Raw genomic sequence first — 15,799 nt, forward strand, 5'->3', positions numbered from 1 at the left:
AGCCTGATTGAAAACACACAACCACACACACATAAAATACAGTCAGAGCTATGACAATATAACACAATCTGGTGGCTATATGATTACTAAACTACAGTGCAGAGCTCAAGAAAGCAGCATCATGACACCAACACCCTTTTATTAACCCAAGACACATAATAACGATGCAAATTCAACTCATAGAGGCATGTTTAAAATTGTCACAGCTATTCTTTATTGAAATCATGTAGTCGCTCCAGTTTATGACTGCACATCCATAGGTAGTTTGATCAGTCAGTCAGCTCTACATACAGTATGGTAGACTGTGTCACACATACAATATTTACATTACCCCAGAAGTAATGCTATGACATGGTTCTAATTAACAAGACATTTAGTTTTAATATGGCTTGTTTGAAGCAGTCCAATTCTACATGATGCCCAGACTGGATGAGGCGACTGAGAAAAAGCGCACAATCCAGACGAGGGCGGGTCGGGATGCGAACCACAGGGCGACATGATGGAAGAGGGTTGTCTCTGGAGTCCAAGTATCGGGATCAAACTCTGGCCTTCTGTCACTAACTCATCTATTGCATCTATCCAGGCTTCTCATTTAAAGGGTCACTTCACCCAAACTGCAAAAAAAAACATAAGTGGTATGTAGCCATGCAGATAGTGTTGGGCTTGAAGTTGGCATGGAAAACTTGTTAGCAAGCAGTTACATCTAGCAGACACGGAGCAACATTAGCATTCACTCAGTCGTGTTTCTGGCCACCTGATAAAAAAGTCCAATATTCCCTCTACTTTGTGCTCTCCACCAACTCCTGAGGGAAATATATCCCTCTTATGTGGCTAAATGCTCATGGTCATCAACTAGTCACTAACTTCGTCTGTTGCTGTTTGGTGCAGAGGAGGTAGCGTACGATGGGTTTTAAAAACTTTTTTGTTTTTTGATGCACATGTCCATTATTTTTACAGTCTATGGTAAAAACATAAACAAGGAGTAAGATGCTAAAACGCTCTGTAGAGCTTAGGGAATCTGCGGAGTAAGGTGATAATTCTCTGTGGGTTCATCATTACAAGTGACGGCCCCTTTCACATTACAAGTTGTCATTTGATCCTTAGTTAATATACAAATACTGACTATAGCAGTTTTAAGTAAAAGTCCACAGGTATCCACAAACCAAGTCACTTTTTATTCCAAATTCAAACAACCGTTTGAATGAGGGGGAAAAGCATTTTGGGTTTGACAACATAGTTGGAAAATCCTGGATGAAGATAAGGCTTGTAAACTATGTTACGGTAACATTACCACGAATAAACAGAACGCCAATTTTACATGGTGGTTTAGGATTACGCTGCAAGTGTTGAAAGGAATCACAATGATTTATGTGTTAGTCATCATTTGCTTGAACTGGATTCTTTCGTGATATTACAGTTTTCATTGGATGTAAGAAATCCAAAGTGACAGGATTCGCAAAATCTTACAGACACATATCTCAAAACCTGGAGAAATAAAACCCAAACTATCTGAATGGCTCAATACCATGAGATTTTGGTGAGAATGTTTTTTGTAATTTGAGTGTACTGACCCTTAAACTTAAGTCGCATCTACTCTATATGCACCACAATCTTTATACAGCAATCATATTGCCATTACGAGCACTTCCACCAAGCTTGACGTGACAGACAAAAGTGAACACTTCCCGAGACATTTTGGTCCATTTTATACCAAATGTTTTTGAACTAGCGATGTTCAGTTCTGTTTATTTGGTATTCTGACTGTCTCTGCAAAGACCTCATCAACTGCTTCATTGATGACATTCACGCCCAGTAAGATTCACATACACGACATACAGTAAGCAGCACAGTCCCCTCGCAGCACAATCATTATCAGGACACTCAACGTCCTGTAGGCTACTACTGATATACACATTTATGTTTCCCTTTCCTTTGGCCTACACTGTTCTCTACCTCCACAGCAGAATGCTCCCATTGAAATAATGTGAAAATAAATTTCCACTAGTGCAAAATAACATCTCTCTTTGGGAGCAATAAGAAAACAAAGTTTAACAAAATATATATTTGACACATAAGATCCTATAGAAAGAAAAATAAAGTGGCACAGATAAAAATTATATCACAACAAAAACTGTTGCAGACTATTTTCACCCATTTCTCTAGTCTTAAAGAACTAAGGCTGATTTGTTGCTGCGCTCAGTCACAGTGTGTAAGTACACAAACGTACGCACATTACACCTGCACACAGACTGACAGGTTACCTATGAATGGGAACCGCAATATTAAAGATTAGGACTGAAGGAGAAACGATTTGCTGTGTCCTCAGGGTGGATGTTACAGAATAAAGGAGGCATCAGGCTGACATCTAGTGGTCAAATATACAAATTACAGATCTGAAGAGATGTGGACATCAATGATCGAAAGCTCGAACGTCCCCAATAACAAAGCAAATCATTTCTACATGGAGAGAAATAAGGATAATAACCAGAAAATTAAACAGGCACAAATCTGCTCCTCTTTCCTTCTGGCCTCTATTCCATAGGACTATACATAGGATTGCATCTAGGGTTGTGGCCTGATGGAGACATACATCATGTTTTGATGTTGATTTGGGCTGGGTGTCGTTCAAAACACTTTTGATTCAGGTACCGATACCATTACCGTGACTTCAATACCGGTTCCTCAACGTTACTTTTTTCGATACCAATTTTATAAAATCCATTTCAACATAAATAAATTACAACATTATGGCACAAATATTTGTATTTATTTTTCAGCTTCACCTTTTACGATGTGTAACGTTAGACAGCCAATCGCAAGTAGCATGTTGGTAGAAGCATATTGGCTCACTGACACTGATAAGATTTGCTCCTTCGGTATTGGAATTTGGTATTGAATGACGTTACTCAATCCTAAGGAGGCAATTCAGTCGGTGCCTAAAAAGTATTGGTATTGGTATTGGTACCCAGCCCTATGTTTTGATACAGGTTCTTTTCGCATACAGTAGCATAAAGGATCAATCTAGAGCATGGACTAGCACTAAATGTCATCTGTGTTTCTTTTCCAGCACACAAATGCTTTACAGCCGAGACACAGCAGCTGTTCCTTTCAGCCACATGATCAATCTCCACCTGTTCCAATGGGTTTGTGCGTTAAGACACATGGCAGAGTGGTGATTAGTTGCATCGTTTCATAGCAAGTGAAGTGCATCCTGCCTCGTCTAGACCACTATTCTGTCGCTGCCGCACTTTTCAGGAGATGAGATGTTTCCTTTGTGTTAACCTATCAAACCAGCTTCTGCATCTGAGGACGAGACAAATAAGGCAAAGAGAAACTGCCACTGTGACAGTCCTGGTGTTACAGGAGGGGTGAACCATACAGTAGTATGTGTATTATGAGGTTCAGTTTGTATGCTCTGCATATTAATACCCAGTCGGTCCATCAGCAGGGTTTATCATCTTGGGTATTAGAGGTCGAGGAGCTGGAATATTCTTTCAGCTGTGAGAGCTGCTGTCTGGAAATCTGTCCAGACTCCCCCCCTTTTTTTTTTTTTTCAAGCTAACAGACACAGTTCTCGTCTCCTGTCAGTCTCAATCTTTCTGTCAATCACGACCATTCTCAGGTCAGACCTCCAGGTCCGGAATTAACTCCTCCTTCAGCTGAATGTCATTTTCAGATCCCGTGCCCACGTCCGAGTCAAAGAGCGAGTGGTCAGAGTCCGGGGAGTGTGTGTGCGTGTGTCCGGCCGAGTGGCTGCTGGCGTCGCTGTCGTCCAGTGTGTCAGTCCTGGAGAAGATGCCAAAGCCTGTAGGTGAGCCGCCGCCGCTACTCTCACTGTCTCCATCATAATAAAGATCCTCCACATCCACAAACCACTCGGGCCAGAACCTCCTTCGCATCCGCTCGCAGAACATGGCCAGGTTGATCAACTCTCCTGTAGAGACATCAGACACAGCAGGTTCACATGAACAAGCTTCTACAGGTAAAGTTCAAACCAGCAGGAGGGATCACTGGTGATTACTGACACTGAGTCTGATACAGAGGAAGACAATACATCTAGGATACTTTATTTATTTATTAAAGATGATTTTTTGGGGCTTTTCTGCCTTTAATTGACAGGACAGCTAGGTGAGAAAGGGGGGGAAGACATGCATGAAATCGTCACAGGTCGGATTCGAACCCTGGACCTCTACGTCGAGGTATAAACCTCTCAGTACATGTGCGCCTGCTCTACCCACTGAGCCAGCCCGGCCACGATCTAGGACACTTTATGAGGCATATTTTGTGTTATCTTTTCAATATGAGCCCTCTCATCATAAACAATGTCTCAAAACAACAACAGAAAACCTTAATCAGTGACATTACAAGCTCTGATTCTGATCTCTTAAAGACAAGAGACCCAAGTGTTCCCCACTCTCTGCAAGATTTGAAAGCAACAATCGAAGCCTGTGTCAGCAGCACTGCATTGAAGTAGAATATCACTGCCATCTAGTGGCTGGAACAGACAAATACATCTATGACAAAGAAGCAAGGAAAACTGTAAATGATGATGTTAATTATGCTTAAATACTGCAAAAGAGGGTAATAAGAAAGCTCAACCTGAAGAGACAGTATCTATTAATTCATTCATTTAGTTCATATGTGTAATATACTGTTCCACTTATGTCTGAGTACTTCACAGGCCCACTGACCTTTGATGAGTTGCTCCAGCCGTGACCCGGGCAGAGTCCACATAGCCTGGGCTAAATGCCCAAACACTGTGGCATCTAATGTCGACATCTTAGAGCCCATGAAGTACTTCTTATCTCCTACAGGACAGAGAATAAACAGCAATTTGAAGTTTTGATGCAGAGATTATTTTTTTTACTCTTTTAAAGTATTGTTTTAAATTTGAAATAATATGGAAATAAACAAGATAAAGGTGGTTAATTGGCGATAAAAACCTTTATTAATTTGTTCCCAATGTTTTATGTGGGAAGTAGGCTACCAAAGCCCTCTCAGATGAACTCAAGTAGCCTACCCTTTCATTCCATTGATTTTAAAGTAGAGGACCTCCACTGGAGGTTGAGTAACACAACAGAAAGTGGATATTGTTATAATATTTCTTCATACAATTTAATGTCCTACTACTACCACCACTTCGACTAGCAGAAACTGGATCTTTCATGACTTTTAGCTAACTGTTTCAACTGTTAATCCAGAACACAAGAGAAGGTAGCCTTCAGGACTTTCTGCCAGGAAGGGTTTTGAACCCAAACCACTATCTTTATATTGCCTAAACCTAGGAAGATTTCTTGCAGAAAAGGCTTTCTTCCATTCCGTTTATCCATTACCTTTAGCTAACTATTTCAACTGTTTATGTATTACTTTTATGTCATAATTTCAACTGTTAATGCTATGTATTTGAACTGTTTATTCTTACTTAGCTAACTATATACTGTATCCATTAAAACACTCTGCTAGCATGCTTACTAGTTTTCATGCACTATGGCACAAGGTGTTAAAACACACTTAGGTTAGTTGGAGAGGTGTACAGTGCAGTCAACCTATTGATTATCGGTAGTTTACTTACCTCCTAAACACACATGTGGATTTTAATATATACTATAACATAATTTACATTTTTTTCAAATGATTTGAGCTGCTAAAAATGTGTAAGCAATGTTAATGAAACAGAAAACACTACAGTAAGGCCAAGTACAAATAGTTGATATTATTAAGTATCTGTGGCCTACTGGCCTTAGATATGACGACTAAATCAAGTGCATTTGGACATTTGGTTAAAAAAGTGACTGGGAAGCTTGTGACTGGCAGGTCGTTGGTTCAATCCCCAGACCGGCAGGATAAAATCTGGGTGGGGAAAGTGAAAGAGCAGCCTCCCTCATCACCACCACTGAGGTGCCCTTGAGCAAGGCCCTCAACCCCAACCACTCCAGTGGCCAGCAGATCAGACTGTGGTTGTACTGGGCAGCTTCCAGGTATGAATGTGGAACTGTGTCAATGTGACAAGTCGTTGTTGCCAATGAGAATTCGTTCTCAATCAACTTACCTAGATAAATAAAGGTTAAATAAAATAAAATAAAAATGCTCTTCTCCTTCGCTTCAGAGAAAACTCTTAAAATAAACTGATTTCATTTTGAAGCTGAAAGACCTGCACTTTGAGCAGCAACAACACATTTTATATTCACACTTCTGGTACTTAAGTCTGGAAAGCATTAAAAGAGAAGCTGAGTGTACTGATGCTCTCACTCTGGGAATAACTTTCCGTTTTACAACAAGTGGTCGTTAGTTGAAATGGCACAAACAGATCGATGCAAATCACTTTTCATTCCAGCATCGGACTCTTTGCTCCCATCTGCACACAGATATTGTATCCCTGTGGCTGAGATCTGTTTTGTTTTTTTCTAAAATAAAAAGTTATTTAAATTTCACAATAAATTATATACAGCGGAGGCCATGGTGAACGAAGCATAGTTGAGACAGTATGTCAATTCCCCTCAAGTCCCTTACCCACCCGCAAACCAATCCAGATCAGGTCCAAACCAGACAGGGACAAACAACACAGACCCATGCACACAGACAAATTAGGGATGCACCGAATCCAGGATTCGGGTTGGGCTGAATATTGGGCTTTTTGACAGGGTTGGGTTTCTGCCGAACCTTTGAATTTTTTTCCACCGAACTGAACCCTACGGTTGCACTACGCGCGCTACGCTGGTTGACGTAATGACGGCGCCGTTGATTACGGGAAGGTGTTTACGTAGATGGACTGTTCAATGCAGTAGGCTGTGAGAAAGTGAAAATGGAACTTGCGAGCAGAAAAAGCAGCACCCTCAGCCAAATGAAGGCGACCCAAGCCGAGCCACACACCCAACCTGCAATGCCGACCTGTCCTGCCCCAGGACCCCAAACAACGCACAATATCGGCGCTGCCAAAACACCTGCGCATGAAACATCCAAAAGAATACGAGCCGCGCATGAAGGAATCCATAGACAGCAGCCAAAATGCAACAAACTCAGGTACGGCAAAGGAATGACAGTCACAGCTAAAAACTGGTGTTGACCAAACACTGTGTCTCTCTCCGGCTGTCAGCTGTTCTCTCTACAGTGGAAGCGGAGGAGCCGAATGGCCGGCTGCCTCTCGTTAGCTAACGTTAGCTTTCTAATTTCACCCACCCAACATGCCTTCATCATACACTGGTTAAAGAAAAATTGCCTAACAAATATGTCACTCATCCGGCGACAGCGATGTGCTTTCCTACAATGTGAAAAGAGCGTGTGAATTCAACATTAAGTTCTTACATTTAACTATTTTAGAGGCTGCGGACGTACTTCAGTGGTGTAGCTACGTGATAAGCAGGTATACGCTGTATACCCACTAAGAAAGCTCCAGGATTTCCATATACCCACTTTAAAATGCACAATGCAACAATAACAACATTTCATATATTTTGAAATGTCATCTGTGTTTTTCTTCTTCACATAGGCTTAAAGGGGTGATAGAATGCAAAACCGATTTTACCCTGTCATAGTTGAATAACGACAGTTCGGTGGGTAAATAGGACATACATAGAAGCTCAAAGTCCCACTGACACCCCTTTACTATGAAAATCTCATATTTTGAAACTGCTGCTGAAAACGGGCGAATCCCAACAAAGCTGGAAGTTGACGTCAACCTCCCAAAAACCGGAACCTTTGTCAGCCCATGGGTGTATTAAGAGAACGGTCACGCCCCAACATTTACATAGGCTACACAACTGACCTGAGATCAGGTAGTCTTCTGAATCTAGCTAGGTCACGCAGATCTCTGCTATTCCATTACAAAATTCACTTCTGAAACTTTTTTATGCGAGAAATCAACTACGTAAGGCTCAAATATGGGCCGTTTTACGGAAATGGATGGCTAATTGCAAATTTTATTCGACTGCGTGTCGGAGTTCAGCTGCCGGTGCTGCCTGTGTTGCTGCCTCACCTCCCAGCCTGCCTTCCTTCACACACCCCGGCCTGCTATGAGGTACTTGGAGCTCCGTCACGACTGGCAGCCCACAGCACTCCATACCCGCTCAAAGTCACCGGTTTTAGGATAATGGACTACTAAACGCTGGTGCTCTGACAGAGCTCCAGGGCCTGCAGCTCCCCTCTTCCTGCTAGCTAAATGCCCGGTGTGTGTGAGTGAGAGCGCGGTCAGCAAGCTTGTTACGCCAGCAATCTCTTACCACAGGTTCCAGTTAATCTTTTAATGTGTGTAATTATAATGTGTTGAGTTATTTAAACAAACGATTGGGATACGGGAATTACGCCAAAAATGAAGCTAACTATCCGTGATTTGTAGCTAGCTACACATAGCTAGGATTGAAGGGACAGTCATAGATAACGAAACCCCCACTGTTCACAAAAATTCATTAACAGGAAGGTGCATCCCTAAGACAAATACACACCAGTAAGGACATACAACATCCAAAAGGTTAAAAAAAAGCTGACATCGAGTGGAGCAGTCTAGAAGGAGCCCAGTCCTCCAAGTCAAGAGATAAGCTTAGGGAGTCAATGAGTTCTAGGAAATGGTTCCATGTCTCTAGGAATGTCGACATAGAGCCTTTCACTGAAGATCTAATGCCGCCTTCCCACTGGCACTTGAAATCAGCTCCGTAATACGCAATACGCCCCCAGTGGATGTCTAACTACACCTTTGAAAATCTTCAGAAGCGAAAAATGCCAGAGAGACTAGAACGACTGATGAGTTACATTTTTTGAACGCATCCGGATGACCAACTGACACGATTATTTTCACACCGCACCCATTCGGACCTGGTTCGGACCCATTCACATGTGGTCTGCGAATCTCCAGAGGAAATGAATGACTTCTGATCGTTTCGAAGCCGTATTGGAGCTGATTTCAACTGCCAGTGGGAAGGCGGCGTAACCCCCAATTTCCACCGGCTGCGGAACGTCTGCGGATCTGCTCCGGAACGGCGACGGAGTCAATAAGTTTCCATTAAAGTCAGTGGGTGTGTTTCCACTGACTGCAGAACGGCTGGGTTCCGACTCCGTCCCAGCTTTGGTGGTCCACAGCCCTCCGGAGCAGATACACAGAGCTTCTATTGTTGCCGGACGCCGGAGAGCTCCGCAGCAATTCAGCACACGGCAGATAGTGCGGGACAGGAAGTCGAGCACAGAAACAAATTAAAACATCTGGTTAATTTTCAAAATAAAATACAGCCTGCTCTCGGCGGATTATATTTCCCTGCACTACACCTTGAAAACACAGCACAGAGCTGTTTCCCCTCTAGTCCTCTGGATGGAAACTAACTGTTGTTGGTTTTGTGGTTCTATTCTACGTGAATTTGCGAGATCTCGTGGGTCCTCATGACTACAGCAGCCTATCATGGCCGCAGCCGTGCCACAACCAATCCGGACCTGGTGGGTACTGATGGACGGCGGAGCACGGAGCCGACACGCAGTGGAGCCGGTCCGCAGACGTTCTGCATTTGGTGGAAATCCCCGGTAAGCTTCCCAAGCTTCAAATTGTCGAGCCTCTTTATTCCAACAGTCGTGTGTAGGGGGGCGGGAGAGCCTCCAGTTGAGCAGGATCAGGATTATCATGTTAACGCTAAGGCCCGCCTCAGTGCAACAGGGAGGTCAGCGTCAGAGGAAATGACAAAAATGGTTGACAAAGGGTTAGGGGGGATAATGTGATCATAAGCTCTGCTCATCCAAAAAGACCAGAACATATGAGTATGGTTGGCAGGAGACTGGTTACACCTGTTACAGGCGTCCCGGACAGTGGAGTATATTTTAGACAATTTTGTGTTTGTGTAGTGGACTTTATGAAGGACCTTGCATTGGTGAGCACATATGGTGAACCATAGCCAGAGCAAGGTCCCATTGTTGGTCCGTAATATGTTCAGATCGCTCTTCTATGCAGCTTTTGTCAAAGTACGAGGGTTTGCGGAGGCTGAGCATAATGAATCGTACAAAACAGAAATGCATTTCTTTCGGTTCGGGTCTATCGCCAGAAGGGAATCAGTCAGGGTTTTGGGGGGGCGGTTTGGAAAGTGGGGGAGTGTCTTCTTGACAAAGTCCCTAATCTAGAAAAAGCAAAAGAGGTGTGACTTTGGCAAACCATAAAGGGAAGAGAGCTCTGTGAAGGACACAAATATGCCATTGTATAGGTCTTTGACACTGACAGCACCATTACTGTGCCAGGCCCTAAATGCCAGGTCTGAACTTGAAGGTGTAAAGACATGGTTTTTAAGCAGTGGGGTCAAGACGGAAGGGCCCTGTAAGCCAAAGTTTTTCCAACTTGACTCCAGATCTTGAGCGAGAGGGTTACAATCAGGCATGCGCCCACAGATGTTAAAGGCAGAGGGAGTTGAGAGCAGAGGACCGACTGCAGTGGAAGGTACCCAGACGGGTAGTGAGGTGCAGTCGTTGCTCATCCAGTACAGTAATTCAGCCAGGAGCGAAGTCTTGTGCTCTGCTAGCATAGCCGTTTGCACGGATACCATGGCGCTCAACAGCGAGTCATCCTTCTTTTGCTCCTCTTTCTTCGACCTGTTGGACATCCTTTCGACGTGGCAAAGTGCTGCCGAATATAGTTAGATATGAATGGCTAGTTGTAGCGCTTTGGCTGAACTATAGAGAAAGTTAAATATGAATAGGGTGGGAGCGTGGAAAAACTAGACTACTCCAGCATGTTGCTCACCGGAAGCCGTCCGAACTTTCCCTGTTTCATCTCTACTATACCTCGCTAAGAACAAACACAGAGGCGATGACAGATATGTGGAGGAAATAAAATACATTTACAGGCTTCTTAATTCCAGGACATGTATGTTAATTATTTATTGATATTATTAAACATGCATTTTAAGACATGTCACTGTGCATATGTATTCTGAAATAATTTGTGTCTATATAATTTGGGTCTATAGCTTCATTAGGCCACATTAGACTGCCAGAGCCACCCAACAATTTTCACTTTTGTCATTATCGCCTAGCAATGCTGTAACAAATTAGATTGATACAGATGTCATTGTCATCAACATGACAATACTTCCTGTGCTGGACTCATTGTTTTCTTTTGGCTGTCATTGGTTTTTACTTCTGATTTCCTGGGAAAACATAGCAACTGTTTTGGAAAAGTTGCCAAATTTATCAACACTTATCCACCCAACTGAGTATTTGAATACATTTAAGTCTATAAAGTGCTTTTATAAACAGAACAGAACTCATCCTACTATTACTGTAGTAATAAATGCATGTAATTCTATTATCCCAAATAAAACATCTGGTAATTCTGTTATCAGATTGTATAACATAACAATAATAATAAGTGGCTCCTAATGGAGTACATTTTAATGGAAAAGGTTTGGAGACGAAGCATTAGGAATGCTGATGCACATATACACACACACACACACACACACACACACACACACACACACACACACACACACACACACACACACACAGCCCGTTTCCTACCCAACAGTGTGGCCAGCGACCTCATGTCCTTCTCCATCAGAGCGTAGACCTCCTCCTTAGAGAAGCGTCCGATGCCATGGCCGTACATCTCCCTGCGCACCATGCTGCCGTTCAGGTGGCTCAGCAGCCACTTCAGCGTGTCGCTCAGGGGACCGCTCATCGCAAGAAGCTTCTGAGTTTCCTCCAGGTTGTCCACCCACTGACAGTAGGCTATCGTCCTGTAAGAACACACACCACCCACACACACCCACGCACACACACACCCACACACACGCTACATTGGTTACCTGATTGTGTCAGAGCAGGAATGGTCTGGCTCCAAACTACTTATATCACAGATCTCTAAACCCAGAATGATTCGCTGTAACACTTGCAGTTTGTCAGGAGTACAGTCTCCTTAAGAAGGAAGAGGTTCTTGCTCTTCTTCTTGATCTTTCTAAGATGTAACGTGGGCTGCAACTAAGGATTATTTTCATTGTCAATTAATCTGAGAATTTTGAAAAAAATCAAAATAGTCGGCAATTAATTTAACTGTTGACAACTAATCAATTACTCAATGTATGTTTGCAGCTCTAGATGTAACTGCAACTTCCCTATTAAACAACATTCACATTTCTGGTAAGATCATCATTCACACAGCAGCAGGGTCGTGAACGTTCGGTCTATTTCCAAACTGACAAAAGGTTATCACACTCAGCATGCTGTACACACAATCTCACCAGTATCAGGATCATGCTGCTGAAGGAAATGCCTGCTACCAAAGATGCTCCACCTTCTAACAGCCTCACCAATCATCTGGATCTTACAGCATCATCTACAGTAACATTTCATCTACACAGATGTGAACCAGCTTGGGGCAACATTTTAACAGCAGAAAACACAGTTCCTCAATATTCATGTCATGAAAGACTGGAGTCCCACTGTGGTGGGGGCTAATGGCCAATAGTTTACCTTGTTGCAGATTCTGTGTGCTTAGTCTTGACTTTTTAATAACATATTATTAATGGGGCTGGGTTAAAATAATTAATTGTTTGAGTGATCAGATATTGATTAATAAAATCCCCAAATTAATCTTTTAATATATGCCTTTTCACCATGGATGTATAACCCACCACACACTGTTTGGGGGTCAGTTCTTAATGTAAACATTAACCCGGTGCATTATACAAAATATTTGCGGGTTGCTTCTTGCTTGTACAGTTTACAGCATAAGTTCTCTGAGAATCTCTTTTATATCCAAGCTACATTGGTATAACTGACATTTCCCTAACCTAATTGATATTGAATCAGGACATGGTGAATCGAAATCGAATCCATTCAGGAAATCATTGGTGATACCCAGCCCTTACGGTGAGAATCTATAATTTCAGGATACCAAAAGCAATCTTTCATGCTAGCACACAATTCCTTATAACCAATTCTAGTTGAATAAAAAGGAAGTGACTGAGCTTGTCATGAATCAAACATGTAGGGTATATAGAGGTGTCAACAATAAGGCTTTCTAATCAGAGGTTCGGCCCCTGTGTCCTGTTACCAACAAAACTTTATGTCTATTGACAATTAACCTTGTCCTAATCAATAAAAGTGCGCCACCCACTTCCATCCCACTGCCCATTTATCAGCTATTCTGTTCTCAACTTGCCGCCGGGAGACAACATCATATATTCAGCCAGTCAAACTGTCAAACGGAGGAAATGCTTGGGGACTGTCGATGCCTTTCATCCAGAAATAAGTTAGAGAAGAAAAGGTGACTGTGCACACGCCCCAGACATTCCATTACAGATTTGGATTGAAAATCTCTTGGACAAAAACACCCACTTATTGCTGCAATGCTTGGCCTCTTTGTTGAGTCATTTAGATTCCGTCTTGCTTGTGTTAAAAAAGAAAGAAAGAAGGAAACCCGAGTAGCTACATGAGCCGTGGTGACATCAAGTAGAGATTTGTCTCACAGCAGTAGACAGACAGATCCTGTCTATGTGTGCAAACAAACCCTGTGTGCAATCCCTCTCTAACTCTGCCTCTATTTATCTGCATACCCTCCTTTGTGACCATTACAAATGTAATAAAGGAAACCAATAGAAGACAGTGATTTTACCTGCATTTATCTTATTACTAAATATAATAATAAGAGTAACTGTCCCTGCTATTTGGTACAGTCATTGTTGACTCTGCTCCAGCCAAGCTGCTTGTGCATGTACGCTCTAACAAGATTAAGCTAATTTATCATTACACACATGCACTTTCTCACACCACCTTGTTGGAAATAAAGACTAAGGCTCTCCCACAGCTCATCTGAAAGCCTGGAAGCATCATTCCATAATTCTGCTGTCTGAGCTGTGCTACAGCTGGAAAGGAGCCTCTGTCTCCAACCTGCAGTGTTCTGGATCACTCAAGATGACCAGTTGCTCAATGGGAATTAAATTAAAGCATCTGACCTACATCAGGTCTGGGAGTAGTGACTATCCAGAAGCCATATATTACTTCCTGTTACATTATCTGTTGTCCCAAGGGGATATACTGTCCTTTGTTTCAAGATTTGGAAAGACCCTGTTTAGCAGAGTAGAATTTCAAATCAATTTAAGGGTGTACAGTACACAGGCGATGCTTGACGACATAGTCTGTTTTTTGTCCTTTCTGCAAGATTTTTCCCACTTATGGTTGTGACCAACACAAATTGGTTGTATTTTATATTTTAAAATTGCTTTTATTGATTGGTTTAGCCACTGGGGCAGTGGAACAAGCTGATATAACATCCCCTTATACATTTGTGTATTTACACATCCAGCAGAAACAGAGCAACATTAGCATTCAATTGGAGTCTAAATTCTCCACTGTTCACCAGCTATAGTTGCTAATGTTGTCTGTCTGCCGTTGGTGCTGGGCTGGTTGTTGTACAATGCATTTATCAAAGCTTTTTCACTGAAAACAGCTGCTGCTGGAAACAAGGATGATGAGAGAGCAGTGTTTATGGGTCATAAAACCAATACAGGGGGCTAGAGAGAGGCTAAAAAGCTGCGTAGAGCTGAGTACAACTGCAGCCAGGTGATCATTCTCTGTGTATGTGTCACTAGTGACCCATTCCCATTACACAAAGTCATTTGATCCATTGTTAACGTAAAACACCTTAGATTAGTGCAGGGAATTGAGAATTGTTGAAAATATAACACTCTTTGAAAGGCTAGTTGTGTTTGTCAGTGGTGGAATGTAACTAAGTACAATTACTCAAGTACTGTACTTAAGTACACATTTGAGCTACTTGTACTTTACTTGAGTCTTTTCTTTTCATGCCACTTTCTACTTCTACTCATTTCAGAGAGAAATACTGGACTTTTTACTCCACTACATTCATCTGACAGCTTTAGTTACTAGTTACTTTACACATTAAGATTACTGCACACAAAACACATGTAGTTTATTAAAAATATTTTTCTGCATTGAATACTTTTACTTTTAATACTTTGAGTACATTTTCCTGATGATACTTACATACTTTTACTTAAGTGATATTTTCAATGCAGGACTTTTACTGTAACATAAGTATTTTACAGTGTGGCATTAGTACTTTTACTTGAGAAAGGAGCTGAAAACTTCTTCCAACAGTAGTCTTTGTTGACTTTTATCTCTAACAAATGAAAGCATAATAAAGCATAAAGCATAGTTGCCCCAGCTGCTAGTTCTTCAGCTTCCTGTTATCTTATTTTCATAGCAGCATCAATCAGAAGGGGCTCGTGGGATACAGTGAGTGTATGAACTACCCATCAGTTGCTGCTGCTGGCCAGCTGCTCTGTAGCCCTTTAAAGAGCAACCAAGACAACAAATTGCCCTTCCCTGACATAAATAATTCAATCAATAGGTCAATATGTGAGTCTAAACATGGCACGGGGTGGGTGGAGGAGCAGAGAAAGGAGAGCAAGGAGGTGACACAGAGAGGGAGGATGTGGGTTATATGCATGACCTCTATAGCTTTGGAGAAATGGTATGGAATTCCCTTTTTACAACACACAAAAGGTGCAATCTCACATTCGTATTTTATCCAATTCTTCATTTCTAAACATATTAAACAGTAAGGTTACACATGTCACATCCTCATTATCACTCCAATATGAACAAGCTGCTGTTTATGTAACAGTGGCAGTGAAACGGTATTTACTACTATGATGCTTAAGCTTTGCACTTAATCTGCGGTTCACATGCGTGCCGAACCGTAGGGGTGGTCCATCACACCACTAATGTATATTCAACATTACTGCATTTATTCATTTATAGAGAATGTATTTCTAAATAGAAAACATTATACTTCATAATGTTTAGTATTCAT

General features: G+C 42.0%; 1 protein-coding gene across 2 annotated transcripts in view; it reads right to left on the bottom strand.

Annotated features, from left to right (window-relative positions):
- Positions 1-269: 269 nt before the first annotated feature.
- Positions 270-15,799, bottom strand: part of faxcb (failed axon connections homolog, metaxin like GST domain containing b) — a 33,042-nt gene continuing 17,512 nt past the window's right edge. For both annotated transcript variants that reach the window (XM_028580854.1, XM_028580853.1), the window contains 3 exons: positions 11,482-11,699; positions 4,692-4,808; positions 270-3,934 (listed from right to left, as the gene is read on the bottom strand). In XM_028580854.1, coding sequence (XP_028436655.1) covers positions 3,624-3,934; positions 4,692-4,808; positions 11,482-11,699 — 646 coding nt within the window. In that variant the 3' untranslated portion in view covers positions 270-3,623. The remainder of the gene's footprint in view (positions 3,935-4,691; positions 4,809-11,481; positions 11,700-15,799) is intronic.

Source organism: Perca flavescens, chromosome 6 (genome assembly GCF_004354835.1).
Source record: "Perca flavescens isolate YP-PL-M2 chromosome 6, PFLA_1.0, whole genome shotgun sequence".
NCBI lineage: Eukaryota > Metazoa > Chordata > Actinopteri > Perciformes > Percidae > Perca > Perca flavescens.